At 38.6% G+C, this 19,276-nt stretch overlaps 1 protein-coding gene across 2 annotated transcripts in view; it reads right to left on the reverse strand.

Annotated features, from left to right (window-relative positions):
• SPATA9 (spermatogenesis associated 9) overlaps nucleotides 1-19,276 on the reverse strand; it is a 62,559-nt gene that overhangs the window by 19,139 nt on the left and 24,144 nt on the right. Inside the window, exons 1-2 of one of the 2 annotated variants that reach the window (XM_008051043.2) lie at nucleotides 7,030-7,246; nucleotides 6,744-6,832 (exon numbers count right to left, since the gene is read on the reverse strand). In XM_008051043.2, coding sequence (XP_008049234.1) covers nucleotides 6,744-6,832; nucleotides 7,030-7,090 — 150 coding nt within the window. In that variant the 5' untranslated portion in view covers nucleotides 7,091-7,246. Of the gene's footprint in view, nucleotides 1-6,743; nucleotides 6,833-7,029; nucleotides 7,247-19,276 lie in introns of those variants that run through there. The other variant, XM_021708798.1, reaches the window with a different exon arrangement.

Genomic DNA, 19,276 nt, shown 5'->3' on the forward strand with positions numbered 1-19,276 from the left:
TTGATACTAGCTCTAGTAGGAAAAAATTTTAAATAAAAGGGTTTTTTTGTTGTTAACAATTTATTCCTTTTATCAACTATCTATGCTATATACTTTCTTGCAAACTATATGTGTAAATGTATTTATTTTATTACTTATTTTATTTATTTACTTATAGAGACAGGGTCTCACTCTGTCACCCAGGCTAGGGTGCAGTGGTGCGACCATAGCTCACTATAAACTCAATTTCCTGGGTTCAAGCAACCTCCCGCCCCAGCCTCCCAAGTAGCTAGGACTATAGGTGTGTAGTACCCCCCATGTGTGTATATTTAAATGTTTATCACAATTTTAAAGGTCTTCATTTTTTTCCTCTTGTTCTAAGGATCCTGGAATTGGTTGCAAAGTGTACGCATTCAGATGATTAATTTTTCGGCCATGATCATCATCTGAGCACCAATTCCAGAAAAGAAATTCCAACTCCCCACAACCACTACCTCAGAGACACAAAAAGACACATAAAGGTCATTACCAAAAGAAAAACTTAGCATCAGTTACTAAGGTTGGTTCTACATCCCAGCTTCAGTTTTCTCCATTGAGCACGAGTCTTTGAATGTATACTCTGCTTTCCCTTTTCAGTTTTCTTTTGCTAGAGCCATGCCCATTTCTTTGTCATTGACAGTTTTAACACTGAACTCCAATTTCCATGACCTCAGCTTTCTGTTATTCTGTATCTATTAAAGCAGGCTGTCAGAAGATCTTATTCAATCCTTTCTCCGAATTGTCTCAGAATTTGGCCACTTCTCATCACTCCAGTGCGACACCCAGCGTCCCATATTTAAATACCACCACATCTCTTCTCCAGACTGGTGGATTTGCCTCCTGAATGCTGGCCTCTTTTTATTCCGTTCAACAACTCGCAGCCGGAGAGATCTAATTAAAACACATCAGATCACATCTTGCTTCTGCCAGCTGCTTCAGGGGCTTCCAGCTGCGCTCAGTGTAAAAGCCCAAGTGGACACGGTGGCCTCCGAGGCCCTGCAAAGGTGGGCTCTTCTTACCTGTCTGGCCTCCTCTTCTTCTTTCCCTTTCCCTCCTCACTATTTGCTGAACTTGTTAGGCATCCTCCCACTCCAAGATTTCGTACCAGCTCTGCCTTTTGACTTCTCAAGCATCTTTGCACCTTAGTTCACAAATCACTTTCTCACTAAGACCTTCTTGGTCACTCCTATCAAAACCACATATCATTCTCCCTATCCCTGTACCCCTATCCCTTCTCTGCTATAATTTTTCCTCTCCTTAAGACTTACCATCAATATGCTATAGAGCTTATTTTTCTTTCCTTCTTTCTTTTTTCTTTTTTCTTTTTTTTTTGAGTCAGGGTCTCACTCAGTCAACCCAGGCTGGAATGCAGTGGCATGATCACAACACCCACAGCTCACCACAGCCTCAACCGCTTGGGCTCAGGTGATCCTTCTGCCTCAGCATCCTGAGTAGCTAGGAATACAGATGTGTGCCACCACACCCGGCTAATTTTTTTTTTTTTTGTAGAGATAAAGCTTGCTATGTTGCCCAGGCTGGTCTCAAACTTCTGAGCTCAAGTAATCCTCCTGCCTCAGCCTCCCAGAGTGGTGGGGTTATAAGAGTGAGCCACCACACCCAGCCTGTTCATTGTTTTTCTACTTGACTGGAATATAAATTGTATGATGGCAGAGTTTTGTTTTTGTTTTTGTTTTTTTAAGACATGGTCTCACTTGGTTGTCCAAGCTGGAGTGCATTGGTGCAGTCATAAAACACTGCAGCCTTGAACTCCTGGGCTAAAGTAATCCTGCCTCAGTTGCCCAAATAGCTGGGACTGTGGGCACACACCACCAAACCTGGCTAATTATTTATTTGTTTATTATTTTTTGCAAAGACAGGGCCTTGCTCTGTTGCCCAGGCTTGTCTTGAACTCCTGGCCTCAAGTGATCCTCCTGCCTCAGCCTCCCAAAGTGCTGGAATTACAGGAATTAATCACTTTGCCCAGCTATGACTGCAGAGTTTTATATCCATTTGGCTCACCGATTTTTTTCCCCCAGTGTCTAAAATAGTGTCTGGCACATAATGGGTACTCTATAATATTTATCAAAATGAATGAATGAAGAGTATCAGAAAATATAACAAATTAATCTTGAAAACTATAACAAGTAATACATTAGAAACTACTTAGAAAGTTTCCAGTGCACATTGTACTCTGTAGTTTTTACAATAATGGTAGTGCTCTACAAAAACAACTCACCAGAGACAAAAATATAATGGAATTATAGAACATTCTAGTTGCAGATCTGGCCTCATTGTATTGAGAAATCTCAATACCATTACAAGTAATTCCCAGACATCATTGGTACATCATTAGCCATTTTTGTCCTACATTTTATTTTTTTTAAAGTACCTCTAGAGATGTAAAACTCCAATGCTTTGGTATGGATTCAAACATGTTCTGCCTACAACTTCCTATTTTGTAGCGTAAGGGTAAGTGCAAAATACTAACAGAAAAGACACACCATCACCTTTCACAATTAAAAAGTCACAAAAGTTGACCCTGTTTATTACAAAAAGATTTATCTTATTCCAGTAAGCACTATCCAAATTAATTTTTTTTAGTTTCCTAATTGTAGCACACATTTCTTTGTTAAATGTAAAGGTTTACTATTTAAAATTTCTCCTATGGAAATCATTTGCAATGTGCAAGTGTGAACCTTCGAAAATTACTCTTTACTAGGGATGTAGACACTAAGGAGTCTGGGTTGGTTGGGACAGAAGGGGTGAAGTGGACCAGATCTCCAAAGCCACCATCTCATGCCAGGATTCTAAAATTCACTTCCCCAGCTACAACAAGAAAATGTCCTTGAAAATCTTTAGCCATGCAGAACTATTTAGTAACAATTATTCTGGCTATATTCTGGTTATATTCCTCTATTAAAATTCCACCATCACTCCCATCAAATCTTTTTTGCTCCAGGCGAGCAAGATGGCCTTTTCCTTAGTAAATATATGCATGGAGGGGGAAAGATTTAAATGCCAGTCAAACTATAGAGATATTAAATGTAATCCAATTAATAAAGTCATTTAAGTCTTCCAAAAACCATTTCCTTTAATATGTTTGGGTACAAACAATCATCCTTTAAAAAAAATTGCAGCGCTTACAATCTGACCTTTAAAAAATAATGTAGTTAATGACCGAGTATTAGTAATTTATTTTTGAAGAACAAATTACTTCCAGTCTGTTATAATATCCCTTAACTAGTCAGGTTTCTTGCCAATCTCAACAGCACTTTCTTGAAAGTAAATGATTGGAAAAGAACAATGTAAGTGTTTTGAAAATGAGAATAAGATAACCTTGATTATCTTCTGTTCTTCTCTGAGTGGGGTAAAGTTCTTCTAAGTAAATAACTTCAATGAGTTGGAAATAGGGACTTAGAGTTCTTTCTTTGAGGATCGGAATGTCAATCTACGTCACCATAAACCATGCTTATGGCTCTAGTAATAATGAGACAATTCAGAGGGCAGAAAGAGATGAAGGGAATTGTAAAGACAGTTGTGATTTCTTTGAGTAAAACCCCAACTTCTCTCGTGCTGGCAATGGTGGGAGAATCACAACTTGAAAAAGATGGCAGGGCTTTCCAGACCAGTTGCTGGCTTCCTAGGATTCATCTTGAAGCTTTCTTCATAATTATTATCACTACTTCGCCAGGCTGAGTCATTTGACATCCTAGATGGCACGTGGATGCTGCCTGTCTCTTTACTTGGTACTCCAGCGTGCAGCCAAGAAGTCTCAGTGTTTCAAAGGACTTTACAGCCCGGCTGGGGAACACAAACATGGGAAGCAGCTAGGCACCAAGTCTAAGACATGTCATTAGAAAACCCAGTGTGCCCTCTGAAGCTTTTAAGCCTTACCCTTTCCTACTTAGCTGACCTGACCACCATCTGGCTGCCTTCTAAGGATTAACCAGACTTTCCCCCACTTCTTACCCCAAATTCCTAACTCAAAAGCGTGGAAGTCCCACCGGATAAGGACTCCAGGCAGGTTTTATTGACCTGTGACCCTGAATACTAAAGTTTGTTAAGTATACAGCCCAATTCTGGCATGTTATCACATAACAAATCAAGAAGGACATCAAAGTATTGTATGGACCTGCACAGCCATCGCTTATGGACTCCCAGACTCTGGGAACCTTTAAGACATTTATCTATCCTCTCTGAAGTCTGTTGCATATAGGACTTCATCTACATACCAACAAATCTGAAGTTTTCCCTGCCCCCTTATCTCAACAAAACATCCCCTCTACTGATTTCCAAAGTTCCTTAGACAGGAACTACAAAGAAATCTTTGAATTCACCCATGACCTGGAAGGGCCAGCTTGGAAATGCCCCTCCTTCCTGGGCAAGCCAATGAAAATATCACATGTACTTATTTATGGTTTCTGGTAACTTCTGCCTTCCTAAAATACACATTGGTTCAAGCCACCATTTAACCATGGAGAGCACACATTCTCAGATCCTTCTGAGGATGGATGTTCCTGGGCCTAGGTCCTCAAGTTTGGTTCAGAACAAACCATCTTAAAATATTTTACAGAAGCCAGGCTCGGTGGCTCAGCCTGTAATCGCGCGCTTTTGGGAGGCTGAGGTGAGTGGATTGCCTGAGCCCGCGGGTTCGAGACCCGCCTGGGCAGCGAGACCTCATCTCTACAATAAATCAAAAAATCAGCCGGGAGTGGTAGCGCATGCCTGTAATTCCGGCTACTTGGAAGGCTGAGGCGGAAGGATTGCCGGAGCCCAGCAGGTCGAGGCTGCGGGGGCCAGAAGCAGCCACTACACTCCAGTCTGGGCGACAGAGTGAGACTCCAACTCAAAAAAATATATATATATATTTTATAGAGTTTGGCATCTTTTCACCAACACGTCTTAGCACTGTGCACCCAGTCACCTAAACTACAGGATCCCCCTCCTCAAAGACTAGACCCAAGAGAGGGAGAGCCAGAGGGAGAAAGTGGTTGCTTCCCCTTCAGCCCGAGGCTAGCCTTCTGAGTTCCTGGTGTCCTCTATCTAACCAGGCCCAGCCTCTTCCCATGATGGCTAATGTGGGAACATCCATTTACCCCAGGGCTACCGTCTTATCTTAAGGGCCACAGCTATAGTCTCATCTCAGTAAACTGGAAACTCTACTCCCCCTCATCACATGCAAGAAATCTGTTTCAACAATGGCGGTACAGTGGTCAGTGGCTATACAAGAAGAGAAACTCCTGAAGTCTGTTCCATCTTCTGGGAGTCAGTTCTACAAGACCCAGAAGTCTGCCATAGCTGAGAAAGCTCAGCAGGTCCTGACAGTTACAACTCATCAGTGATTCGATGATAAATAAGAATCCTATCTGTTAATTTATTTTTATAAATGTGTGGGTCTCAGTAGTTTGACTCATTTGCATATATAACAAATTACCTACTTTTCAGATCAAAAAGCAAAAAATTACTTTTGCTAAACAAGAGTTTAAGTATATGTAAACATTATTGGTGAATAAGAGGTTCTGCAAAAGTAGATTTTCTGAGTAACTAAAATTTTACTCACTAAGCACTGGCTTAATTTTTATTGACATGAATGCTATCAAAAATGTGTCTCATCCTTGACTTTCTTGAGGATTTGAATGGATGTTAACCCCTCCCTCCTTTTTCTTTCCACCCCTTGGCATCCATAGAATTTTATTCTCTTCTTCTCTCTGTTTCCCAACTTTAAACAATGGCATTGGGGGAGGGGTGTCTATCCTATGCCCTCGTATTGCTACACTCTCTCCTTGAGCAATGATATTTACCATCTTGGTTTAACTGCATACTATAGTTATACACTTGGTTTAATGATACACTGGAACAATACACTATTCACTGATGACTCCCAAATAAATCTTCAGCACAGACTTCTCTTGGGCTTCCAATCTATACATCCAACTTATAACACAACTCCATGGCTTGGGCAGGATGCGGCATGACCTCTTAAACTGTGATCTAATCATGCTCATTACCATGGTCTCCAAACCTGCTAGTCCTCATTTGGTGCTCTATCCTAGTTAATAGGATCACTATTCCTCCAGCACTCAAGAAATTCAGTGTCTTCCTTGACCCCCTGCACATTCTCTCTCATTCTACAATCAGTTTCAAAACATGTTACTTTTTCCTGACTATATGTCTCTTCAAAATTATCCACCCCTCTTCTCCTGCACTCCCAGTATTTCATCTGTTGCAAATCATTTTTGGAATGGAGGTTTAAAAAGTATACATGTATACTTTGCTTCAATTGATACTATTTCCTTTCCATATTAAAATATACACCCATACCATATTTATCTTTCCATTGTTACAGTTTATCTCAGTTAAGTTTTTGCACTGATTTAATTGTCATAGATTTTAGCTAAAGTATATTTAGGTATTTTTCTAATTTTACATTACAATTGTGGTTATGAAAGACTGCCAAATTTTTAATCTAACTACACAGTTATTCTCTTGAAATTTAATTTATCCATCTATCTCACTTTTTAGTTCACAATCTCTGCTTTCCACAGACCCCTTCCAGTGAATAAGGTTTGAAATTTGTTGGCTTTTTTTTTTTTAACTGTGGTAAAAATTACTGTGCTCTTAAGTTTCCAGCACTGATCTCAAATTCAAGCATTAGATAATTGGTATGATACTAAAAATGCAATATACTTTTTGGGTTCCTTTTGAAAGTTGTGAACTCACATTACCTGATGAGACTGTGATAATCTCAGGATGGTCGGGAAGTCATCTTTAAACTCATCTACAAGGTCCATGATTGCTTTCTGGATCCCCTCAACTACCACAAAAAAAGAGATTAGGAAAACAAACATATAACAAACAACAATAACAAAACTTTTAAAATATCCCCTAAATGACAAAAGACTGTAAAACACTTGGTCTGCCTCCTGGTGACGGTGAAGGCAAGAGGACTCAGGGATTTTATTTCCAGTTGTTCCCACACCCACACTGCCTTTACAACAAAACAGTGTATACTTTTTCCAGAACAGTTCTTCAACACCTGCCCGCATATCCACCCCACAGGTTTCATTGGCATGATGAGTCCTTGCTTGGGTTTCTAGTGCTTGGCAAGCTTGCAGACCTGGACAATGCTCGTCTTACTTCACCATTACTGAGGGAAGAGGGTTGCCTTCCACTCAGGAAAGCCAGCAAGGGCAGAACCCACAGCTCTCTGCCGGAATCTTTTATTACTGCACAATAGACCTCTGAGAACCTCTACAGAATCTTCTGAAATCACTCTGGCATGAGAGAAGGAGGCATGTGTTTGTAGGCATAAGGAAAAAGGTGAAGTGATTGAAAAATGAACCATACTAAGGAGGTCTGCAATACAAAGTGAAATGTGTCCCAAATTCTGGAGTGATACCTCAAATAATAGATCATCTGAGAACAAAGGCCCCTTTGAAAAGAGCTGGCCTGTGCTTTCAAAGAAATGCTTCACATGTGATGCCAAGTGGAAAAGAAATCCCAGCAGTTGATTCAGAAAGTCTTCTGAACAGATTGTTTTCACTTCACCCAAATGAAGATCACTAGGTCAAACCCAGGCAAAACTGTAAAGTCTTTGATTTGTCCTCTTTGTAATCTCAACCTTCTTTTTTTTTATCTGTTATCCTCTGATGACTATTCTGATCAAACCTGGGAAGAACTTGATATCATGTAGAGACTTGAATGACTGCCTGGTTATATTTTATTTTTATTGGTTTATTTACTTATTTATTTATAACCTTCTGGGTTCAGGCAATCTTCCTGCTTCAATCTCTCAAGTAGCTAGGACTACACGTATATGCCACCACACTTGGCTAATTTTTAAAATTTTTTTGTAGAGGCAGTCTTGCTGTGTTGCTCAGGCTGGTCTCAAGCTCCTGGGCTCAAGCGCTCCTCCTGCCTCCACCTTCCAAAGTGCTGGGATTAGAGGCAGGAGCCACTGTGTCCAGCCTTGATTCATTATATGTTAGCATGGATGAATTTAGAGTTGGTTAACTCAAATTGCATTCTAATTTGAAACCTATATACTTAATTGTAGCTAGACCATTTTCTTCAGTAAGCATAAGACTGTGGCTGCTGGAAGTCTCTTCCTGGGAGCTGGTTGAAAAAGAAAAATCTTCAGCAGAAGATCCCTCTAGCATACGAAGCCTGCCAAAGCCCCAGCTCCCACATGTCCCTAGTCCACAATCTGCCAGAGGACAACCCCTCCCCCACCACACTTGCCTCTCCTAACCAAAAAAGAACCTGCTTCCATTGTGACCTGAATGCTTCAGATTACTATACTCTTTACATTTAAGTGCAACCTACTGTCAGAAAGAAAATTCTTTTTCTTTTTCTTTTTTTTTTTTTTTGAGTCAGAGTCTCTCTCTATCGCCCAGGCTAGAGTGCAGTGGCACGCTTATGGCCACCCCAGCCTTGACCTGCTGGGCTCAGCTACCACAGCTTTCCAAGTAGCTGGAACCACAGGCACACACCACCACATCCATCTAATTTTTTGGTTTATTGTAGAGACAAGGTCTCGCCAAGTTGCCCAGGCTGGTCTTGAAATCCTGAACTCAGGCAATTCTCTTGCCTCAGCCTCCCAAAATGCTGGGATTACAGGTGTGAGCCACCGCACCTGGCTTCTGAAAGAAAATCTTATTAGACGATGACAAGCACACCTGAGGAATCCATGAGATAATGAGACACTTTATGCATCTTATTGAGATAGGTGGCCATCAGCGTCCACCTCAAAGGAACTCCTGGCAGTCCCTTCTCTCTCTGGCCTTCTTCCCTGTTCTCCACTCCCCCTCACCCTCTAGTTCTTTATATCCAATAGCCTACTCCATGTCTTAACTCCCAGTTGATTCCATTCAGTTTCCTTCTCTTTCCAACAGTTCTCTCTCTCCTAAGCATCCTATGTAATTAACATCAACAAGAAAATCATTTCTCATGCTAATATTCACCATACACACAGCATCACTGACTCTGTGTGTTGTGCTAACAAAACCTGTTTGTCTTTTCTTACTTAATGACCTTCTCCCTGGAAGTGGAGTGTTGAAAAATGACAGGAGTGGTGGGATAAGAAAACTCCACCCCACCACACTAATTTTTATATTTGTAACCTTATCTTATAATATTTTGGTTTGCATTTAATTATACCTATAACTTTACACATCTTATGATCATTTAGATAATAAAGCTAGACAAATGAATAACAATGTCAGTGGTTCTCTTCCTTATTATGTTATTTTTACACTCTTAATAGAGTGCCCGTACTTATAAAACAAATTAGGAAACAGTTGAGTCAGAGTGTCACTCTGTCACCCAGGCTGGAGTGCAGAGGCATGCTCATGGCCACTCCAGGCTCGACCTCCAAAAAATTTTTATAGTAGTTCTATAGATTTGTCTTTATGTAAAGGGCTTTGTACAGGAAAATAGACTTTTTGATTTGCACACTGTTTTGAGGAAAATGAACATTTTACATAATCCAAGTGAAGGCAGCATAAGCTTAGTGATAAAAACAAAGAGATTTGGAGTTCATTCAGACCTGGATTTGAACTGTTACCTACCACAATATGTAACCGTGGGCAAATTACATAAATTTTCTAAACCTTTTGCTTTTCAAAATGTGATAACGTTTAATAGATCTTAAATGCTCAATACATTGCAGGTTTTGTTAAATATACATTGCCATTTTGCTTTTGGAAAGCTTGCAAAACTTGGGTAAAATGAATACTGGGTTTCATTTTGACGAACATAATAATGAACAGAACCTTTCTTGAGGTAATAATCATTGATAAATCTTGAGTATTTGAATTATTTTCATTTTGTACTGTTCAGAATAACTCTACATTAACTATTTTTTTTCTGTTGGCTATATTCCTAGGGTAACAATTGGTATTGGTAACCTGTTCGGATTTGCACCAAACTGGCTGGAAGCCTGATAACCTTCTTAACAGGATCCTCCCCCAAACTCACTTCAAACTCTGAACTTCATGCATCACCTACTGACCATCAAAATCTATCTGCCATATGGTACTTCTTTCAGAACTGTGGTTGGCCCTAGATCAGGGATTTGGACTGGAAGCCATCACCTTTGGATATCAACTTCAGAGAGATAGCAGTTGTACTGGTCCAGGACCATGTCCTTTAGCTCACAGATTGCTTTGAGACTGTGCACATCTAAATTAATGGCAAATGTTTAATAATGTCAAAGTAATTTTAAAAATCATTACCTGGTGGAAGGAAACTGACATTTATCAAAGGCCAGCTAAGCACTAATATTCCCTGTGGAGGCCAGATTATATTTATCTCCTTTAATTCATATAACAGCTCTAGGAGGTAGGATCATTTTGAAAGCAAACTGAAATGATCAAGCAATGCAAATGCACTGGCATTACCAATACCAATTGTTACCCTAGGAATATATCCAATAGGAAAAAAACTCAATAATAATTTGTATAAAATAGTTAATGTAGAGTTATTCTGAATGGTACAAAATGGAAATAATTCAAATACTCAAGATTTATCAAATGATTATTGCCACAAGAAAAGGTTCTGTTCATTATTATGTTTATAAAATGTGGACTCTACATCAAACTATGTACATTAAATACATTTGCAAAAAAGTATAGTTTATAGCCATCCAAAGTTATATGTACAAAAATGACACTTAGGAACCTAGTAGTAAAAATGAATGCTCTTTAGGTTATTTGTTCTAAAAAGTTGTGAGTAATAGCTAAAAACAAGCAAAGAAAACCTTAAAAACCCCCAAATAAAAAAATTACTAAGAAATATTATTTCCATATGATTATTCACTTATGACTTAATGATTAAATACCAAGTTTATGTCATGATTTGAAAGTATGGTAGTGTATCACTTTGCTTAGAGACTGGGGAATAGTTTTATATCAATCAATTTAGTTTTTAGGAGAGGTCACAACATCTACTATAAAAGACTCAGACAGGTTCTAATGTTGGAATCTGATGGGAAGCCCTGATAAAAGCCTGCAAGCCTGCTTGGGAGAGAACTCAGATTAAGTAAGGCATCCCACTCTAACAAGCAGTCTGGTAACAGTGTCCTAATCATTAGGGAGAGAAGTGATTCTGAGCACAAGCTGGTGTATTTCACTCAGATCTATCCCAGATTTCTCATCTAGTCAGGAGTAGGAGTAGATGGAATGAAGAGATTAACTTTAAGCAGTCTTCCTAACTTTTCTAAGACAGTGGAGTATAAATTAGCTATACAATTAGGGCATCCCTCCCACAGAGAGTAACACAACAAAAAAAAGAGGCATTCTCCAGGATTTTGCCAAAAATCTTTGACTCTTTGAAAGTGTCACTTCATCAGTAGTGGTACCGATTGCGAGGATGTGGTGTCCAGAAAGTAGCCAAAACTGAAGCACAGCCTGAAGCAGACATAGTGGTATCCATAGACATAGTTACAAGTGCCAACCAGATTTGTTCCTAACTAGACACCCATTGGGGATTTTCAAAAACACCTGGAAGGAGGGGAGCAGATTCAAGCCTTTGAGATTTGAAGTTTTGCAAGTAAGACAAAGCCAATGAAATGCAGGTTATTATCATTCTTGTGATCCCGTTTATAGCATAGGTTAACCAAGCTTGGGAAATCCTAAGTCACAAAAGATATGTATAGAAACTATCATTCTAATAAAAATTGGAAGCCTCTTGTGTATAAATAGGATGTGTGTAAATTGAATCATTTAAAATGTACTGCAAGAGCTAATTCTTTAAAAGCAATCCTAGATAAAATTATGTAAGGTAAATCTCCCTCTTACTATAAAAAATAAATAATAATACATATCTCGTGAATATGTTTCAAACCATATATACATATATAAAATCTTCATAAAGCTTTTATTCTAGAATAACTTCTTATTAATATAAAAGTACATATATTTAGAAAATGCAGTAAGAAATGTTGAGGAAAATGAAATGTGTTAGGAGATTTTTCTTCTTCTTGTTTGATTCAGGGTCTCACTCTGTCACCCAGACTGGAATGCAATGGAATGATTATGGCTCACTGCAGCCTTGACCTGGGCTCTGGCGGGCAGTTCTTCCACCTCAGCCTCCCAAGCAGCTGGGACTACAAGTATGCCACCATGCCTGGCTAATTTATTGATTTATTGATTTTTTTTTTGTAGAGATACGGCCTCCCTATGTTTCCTAGGTTGATCTAGAACTCCTGGGCTCAAACAACCCTTCCGCCTCGGCCTTCTAAAGTGCTGAGATTACAGGCATAAGTCACCACGCCTGACCAGAACAAGATATTTTAAAAGTATGATTACTCCTTAACAAGCCAACCAAATCTTACTCATCACTACATAATCTAACATGGGTATGTCTTAATCTGCTTCAAAGAGAAACTCTAACATCTTTTCACTGTATGAAACAGAGATATTGATAATATTTTATTTCTTCTTAAAGATGCTTTAACTACTTAGTCTATTCTACAATTTCACTTGGGTACCATTCATATGGAGGAGACTATGGGAAGGCCCAACAGCCGTCTTCAAATAGTTATGGTAGGCTGACAAGTCATGCAAGGGGAGAGCATTCACAATACTCATACCTGTGTTTGGGAGTTGCTGAGAACTGGTTAGATGGTGGGAAGCCAAAGGTCGGATTTGTTTGTTGTCTGTTTCCCTATCAAGCTCACTGAGTTCTGGGTCCTTTTTGCTGTTCTTCACGGCTGTTTTCCCAAAACCTTTTACATGTGAGGTACTCAGTTTTTCCTGAATGAAGACAATCAAATCTGTCAGGTGCCTTTCACTGCAGCCCACAGATTTTTGAAAGAACTCTCTTCAATGCTTCTTTTGATTCCTTTTTTGCTTCAAGGGCTATCTGAATTATGTTATTAAATTTTCAAGTAATTAAGATTTGATGTTCTATTATCAGTTACTTCTACTTGATTGGTTTTTAGATCAGAGAATGTGGTCTACAAAATGTTTACTTTTTTTGATTTTAAGGTTTTCTCTATGGCCAACTCATACCAATTTATCATAAATGTTCTAAGTCATCCAAAGGAAATGTATGTATTCTAGTCAAAGAATGTAAAAATATAGTAAATTGAATTCATTGATTGTATTGTTTAATTCTTTTATAGCTCACTAATTTTTGCCTGTTAGATTTATTACTGAAATAGAAGTGCCAAAATCTTCCACAAATTGTACTTTCATTAAGTTTTCCTTGTGTTCCTCATTTTTTTTTTTTTGTCTTATACCAAGTGCTAGTAATGATATACAGCTCAGGAATTTCCATCTACTGGTAGTAAACATATAAGTTGGCATACCTATTTTAAAAATCAATTCGTATCATCAAGTACAATTGAAGATATGCACAGTGATCACCAATTCCAACCCTAGAAATATCCCCACTAGCACCAGGAGACATGTACTAGAAGGTTCACTGCTACACTAATTGAAATATCAAGAAATTGTAAGCCACTCAAACATCTATCAACTGTAGAATTAATAGACAAATTATAATATATCCATAATAGCTACTGTACAGCAGTAAAAATAAATGAATTATAGCCACATGCAACATCATGAATAAATTTCAGAAATATAATAATTCTGAATGAGAAAAACAAGACAGGAAAAACAAGCACAACAAGAGTCTACTTATATAGAATGGAAAAAAAAAACCTTTAAAACCAAACAATATGTTAGGGGTACACACATATGTGGTAAAAATATTTTTAAAATACCTGGAAAAGCTATTTCTTTCATTACCTGGAAAAGCTATTTCTTTCATTAGTAACTTGCTCATATTTTGAGGTAAAGGCTTTATATCTACATTCTGTAGTACTTGAAAAGATTAATTATATATGATATAAAATATTCCTCTGATTGAAACATCGATCTTATTTTAGCATTAGAAAAGTTTATAAGCTATAAATTTATGTTTTAAACTTACATCTTTCTTTTTTTACATCTCACTCATTAAGTCCATAGTCATCACTGTCCAATAAAGGTTTTTGAACAGTTCAGTGTCTCTTAATAGAATCCTCCTCATTGGAAACAGGCAATCTATAATCGAAGCATTTCAAGACAAGCAAATGAATAAATATTACATACATTTAAGTATTCATAGTCTATTAAGGCCTGCAATTAGAAGTCTTAGATTTATCTACTTAGGCTATAACCTCTGCAGAGCACAACTAAAAATACAGATTTTGTATTTCCATTCCTTCACTTGGGGTCATAGAGCATATTAGTTAATTTATACCTAGCTACTTAAGCAAACCTCTTGGGTCACACCAATAATGTTCAAACATTACAAAAATGAAAACGGGTTATTTTATGTAATTCTCCATAATTATGAAAAAGAAAACTGTTGTGTTCACTCAACAGTGCTAAAAATAAAAACGCTCAAGGACGCATCCCGCTCTCTCATTTGACCCAGCACTGCCAGCAAGTTGATGACACCTCTTTAGGAGGGAGCTCAGATAAGACATAATTCACCATGTGTGAATTAATCTAAATTAATTCCATGATTTAATGCCATGAGACTAAATTTATTTTCAGTCAACACCAGCCAATCATCCTAGAGATTTCTAAGTTACTTTGTACAAAAATAATTCTTACATATGAAGGATAGCAGAATATGCCACCTTAAAATGTGCCACTTCAACATAAGAATTATTTTGAGCTGAAGGCAATTAAAAAGATGCAGACATAAGAATAGCTCTCTGCTTTCTCCTTTCCACCAGGAAGGGCAGGATGGTTCCTAATGGTCAGTGACAACCCTAGGCCCTTCTCTCTTAGCCCAGAAATGGAACCAGAAAAATCTACAAAACAAACCTATCCAACAAAATAGTAATAAAATATAATAATCAGTTATTACTATTTTTAACTTTTATTTTAGATTCGGGAGTACACGAGCAGAATTGTTACATGGGTATATCGTGTGATGGTGAGGTCTGGGTTCTACTGAATGCATCACCCAAATAGTGAACATGGAACCCCATAGACAGTTTTTCAACCCTTGCTTCCCTCCCTCTCCCCTTTAGGATTCCCCAATGTCTGTTGTCCCCATCTATATGTCTGTGTGTACCCAGAAAATCACCAATTATTGAATACTGACAACCTAAGCATTTAACATACAGAATTGGCATAATTTAAACATTTTTAATAAAGTATTTTCAGATATGTAATAAACATAATACATTCAGTACATGGAAGTCTTGTAACCACACCAGCTGTATATATACTTATGACAAAATCCACTGTATTTCCATATGCATTTTGTATCTTATACTGCTATTATAAATACTATTTTATGGGGGAAAGAATCTGTAGTTATGAATAATAACAAAAACAAAACATATGTTATCAACTGAATAATGCCCTGCAGACTTACTATATAAAATCAATATGTGTATTAGCAGAAGAGCAGTTTTTAAACTTTTTGGTCATTAAAACCTTTTTACACTCATATATATTATTGAGAACGCCAAATAGCTTTTGTTTGTGTGAGTTATATCTATTGATAATTACCTTATTAGAAATTAACACTGAGAAGTTTATTAAATATTTATTAATTCATATGACATGCAGCTTCTAAGATGATTCAATTGTCCTTGCCTTCTGGTATCAATGCCCTTGTATAATCCACCTCCCAGAACATGAGTTGGACTTATGTACTCGTTTCAAAAAATAGAATACTGCAGAAATGATAGGATATCACTTAGAGATTGGGTTACAAAAGCTGTGTCTTGTGTCTTGCTTGTTCTTTCTCTGTATTCCCTCCTATCTCTCTGAGGGAAGTCAGCCATCATGTTGTGAGTTGCCCTGCAGAGACCCATGTGGCAGGGAGCCAATGTCTCTGGCTAATAGCAATGAGGAACTGGTCCTGTCAGTGGCTTAAAAGCAGATTCTTCCCCAGTCAAGCTTTCAGATGACTGCAGACCCACTAACACTTGATTATTTATAGCTTTGTGAGAGACCGCAAGCCAGAGGTCCCCAACGAAGCTGCACCCAGATTCCTGACCCATAGAAATGTTAAGATGGCGGGCTCGGTGGCTCAGCCTGTAATTCCGCGCCTTTGGGAGGCTGAGGTGAGTGGATTGCCTGAGCCCGTAAGTTCAAGACCTGCCTGGGCAATTTGGCGAGACCTCATCTCTACAATAAATAAAAAATCAGCCGGGCGTGGTAGCGCGCGCCTGTAGTTCCAGCTACTTGGAAGGCTGAAGTGGAAGGATCACTGGAGACCAGCAGGTCGAGGCTGCGGTGGCCGGAGCAGCCACTGCACTCCAGTCTGGGCGACAGAGTGAGACTCCAACTCAAAAAAAAAAAACAAAAACAAATGTTAAGATAATAAATATTGACCATTTTAAGATGTTAAATCTTAGGGTAATTTGTTACATAGTAATATATAACCAATACATTCATTTAAGAATAACATTTTCCATGAAGAATAACTGTACTTTCCAAAATGAAAAATGTAGTAAACTGATTGTTATGGTTTTCATTTTTTGCAAACCTCTTTACTGTCTGGTTTCATAGGAAACGTTTGCCTTCTCATGTCTGCTTCTGAATTTAATCTGCTATGGTACATTATTTTGAGTAAAGTACATTTAGAAAGTTTTGCCTCACACTGATAGGTAATTGTAAAAGAAAGGAGTATTTTAATAATTTTTCCAGATAACTGTGGATTTTCTTTTTTAATTCCACAGCAGAATTCAAGAAGTTGTAGTTCCTTGAAGGTTGGTTGCAATGTAATATCACAGCAATAAACTTTGTATACTCTGTTACATTAAAACTTATAGACTATCTTGTACTTTGGATGACTTTATTGCTAATGCATAATTTTATAACATCACACGTTGATTATTTAGATAATGTAGGTCCTCTGAATTATGTATATCTTCTCCTGACACTTCATTTTATAACAACCCCCCCAAAAAACCCCCAAACAAAAAACAAACCTTTGTTAACATCACCACTACTCTTAATCAGAAAAATCTTTAAATTTTATGAATCTTTTATATTAATAATCCAGTGCTGTATAGCAAATTATCCCAAATTCAGCAACCTAAAAAAAAAAACTCTTATTATCTCACAGGTTCTTTGGAAACTATATTCTCCAAAATGAAAAATGTAGCAAGCTGAGTGGTATCATTTTATTTTTGGCAAATCTCTTTAGTGTCTAGTTCCTTAAAAGACATTTACTGGGTGTTTCCGACTCAGAGTCTTTTAAGAGATTGCAGTCAAGCCATTGACTGGGCTGTGTCCTCTTAAGGCACACCTGAGAGTCCACTTCCAAGCTCACTCATATGCCTTGTGACCTGCTCTTAAGAGTCACTTCCACGTGCTCTCATGTGGTTGCTGGCAAGCCTCAGTTTCTCTTGAGTGTGTCCTCAGCCCTCACAGCTTGGCTGATTGTCCCACAGTGAATGGTTCAAAACAAGAGAGAGAACAAAAGAACCCACAGGGTTCCCCAGGGGAAGATGGGCGCCACAGACATTTTATGCCCTAATCTCAACATGACCGCTTATCACTTCAGTCATATTCAAGTCATTGGAAACAGTCAAGTTCACAATTGGAGGGGAGAGGGGGAACTAACCCCTACCTCTTGAGGGAAGCTGCATCAAAGAATATGTAAACATATCTACAAAACCACCCCAAGTTGTCAAGCTCATAGAGCTGGATGCAAGTTTTTTCACCTTCTAATTTCTGTTTTAAAGCTCACAGTTATCATTGGCAATAAACATTGTCAACTGTTTTCTTTGAAATGACAGACACCTCTTTTACATTTGAGAAAATATCTGCCAAACACCCAACTCTGCACAGTCATAGTTTTTCTGTCAGTCATTCTTTCAAATGAAAATGACACTTCATGAAAAAAGCAGCTCACAGCTCGATTATACAAATGCTTTCCCTTGAGGCAATCATGTATTTCCACACACAGCAGAAGTGTCTTTGCGTACTTCACATTTAATTACATGGAACGTTAAAATGATGTATACTCAAGGGTCAATGTTTAAAATATGTACGTAAGCATCTTAAATAAAACACTTTTTTTTTTTAGTACAGACTGCTACTTGGGACTTTAGATTGGAAAAATCATTGTGGGAAGAATTAATCAGGAAAGGTTTCATGAAAAATGTATGCACTGAGATGAGCTGCTGTAAGGTATCATCTGGACATAGACCCTTTCCTCCTATATAAGCTTTCTTTCTTTCATGTCCCTCAGGGTGCAGGTTCTGGCCAAGTCTGGTCTCTAAAGCATATGCATATTCCCAGTAAAGAGTCATGGGGTACAGTGCTGGAGCAATGCTGAAAGCAATATAGGCGTCACCCCTTATCAATGAAATTGTAAACATCATATAGCAATTTGAATAATTAACTTGCTTGATTATAAAACTGCTTGCTGTACTGCCCCGAGGTGTGGATTCTTTGCCGACTGGCCACCATTAGTGCCACCTGTAAGTTTAATAAACCAATATCTTTCACTGCTGGACCTCCAGGTGACTCCTTTGTAATAAGTAAGCATTATGTGCAAGCCCTCTTAGATTTGGGGTTACTGAGTTACAGCTGGGAATTATATCTAGATTGTCAGTGAGTAGGAAAGATGGGAGGAAAAAAATAAGCAAAACAATGGGGCTGGAATGAAATGAGCATGTCCAAAAATAACAAGAGGGAGAGCTCCAGAGCAGGCTGTGGGCTTGATGCAGTTTCCCAGGAAGGGAGCCAGCCTGAGGTCCCCACAACAGACTCCACCTGAGAGGCAGTGGAAGGGCGAGTTTCCAGAAGCCCAGGGGCTAGACTGTCATCCAGCCAGAAATGCAGGAGAAGGTTCCCAGCAGGTTCTAAGAGACAAAGTCACCTTTGACTATCTGGCACTTTCAAGGGCATAAGTGCCAGTCAACCATACAGTCAGTGAAGAGCTTTCTCCAATGTACATTTTCTCCTTCCCTCTTGCTGCTTTGAAAAGGCAAAAGCAGCAGCTGATGAGGGAAACGGGAGCACAGAGAGGAGGGAAAGCAGCTGTCCAGAGCTCCCTGCCTCCTCCACTGGAGACTTCTAAGCCTGGAGCAAAACCCAACTGGAAGGACAGGACACAGTGGCTCATATCTAATCCCAGCACTTTGGGAGGCTGAAGCAGGAGAATTGTTTGAGCCCTGGAGTTCAAGATGAGCTTAGGCAACATACCTGGCTACATATCTACAAAAAAATTTTAAAAATTAGCTGGGTGTAGTGGCGCACACCTCTAATGCCAGCAGCTTGTG

This window comes from Carlito syrichta, unplaced genomic scaffold (genome assembly GCF_000164805.1).
Source record: "Carlito syrichta isolate Samal-C Ts95f unplaced genomic scaffold, Tarsius_syrichta-2.0.1 Scaffold6706, whole genome shotgun sequence".
NCBI lineage: Eukaryota > Metazoa > Chordata > Mammalia > Primates > Tarsiidae > Carlito > Carlito syrichta.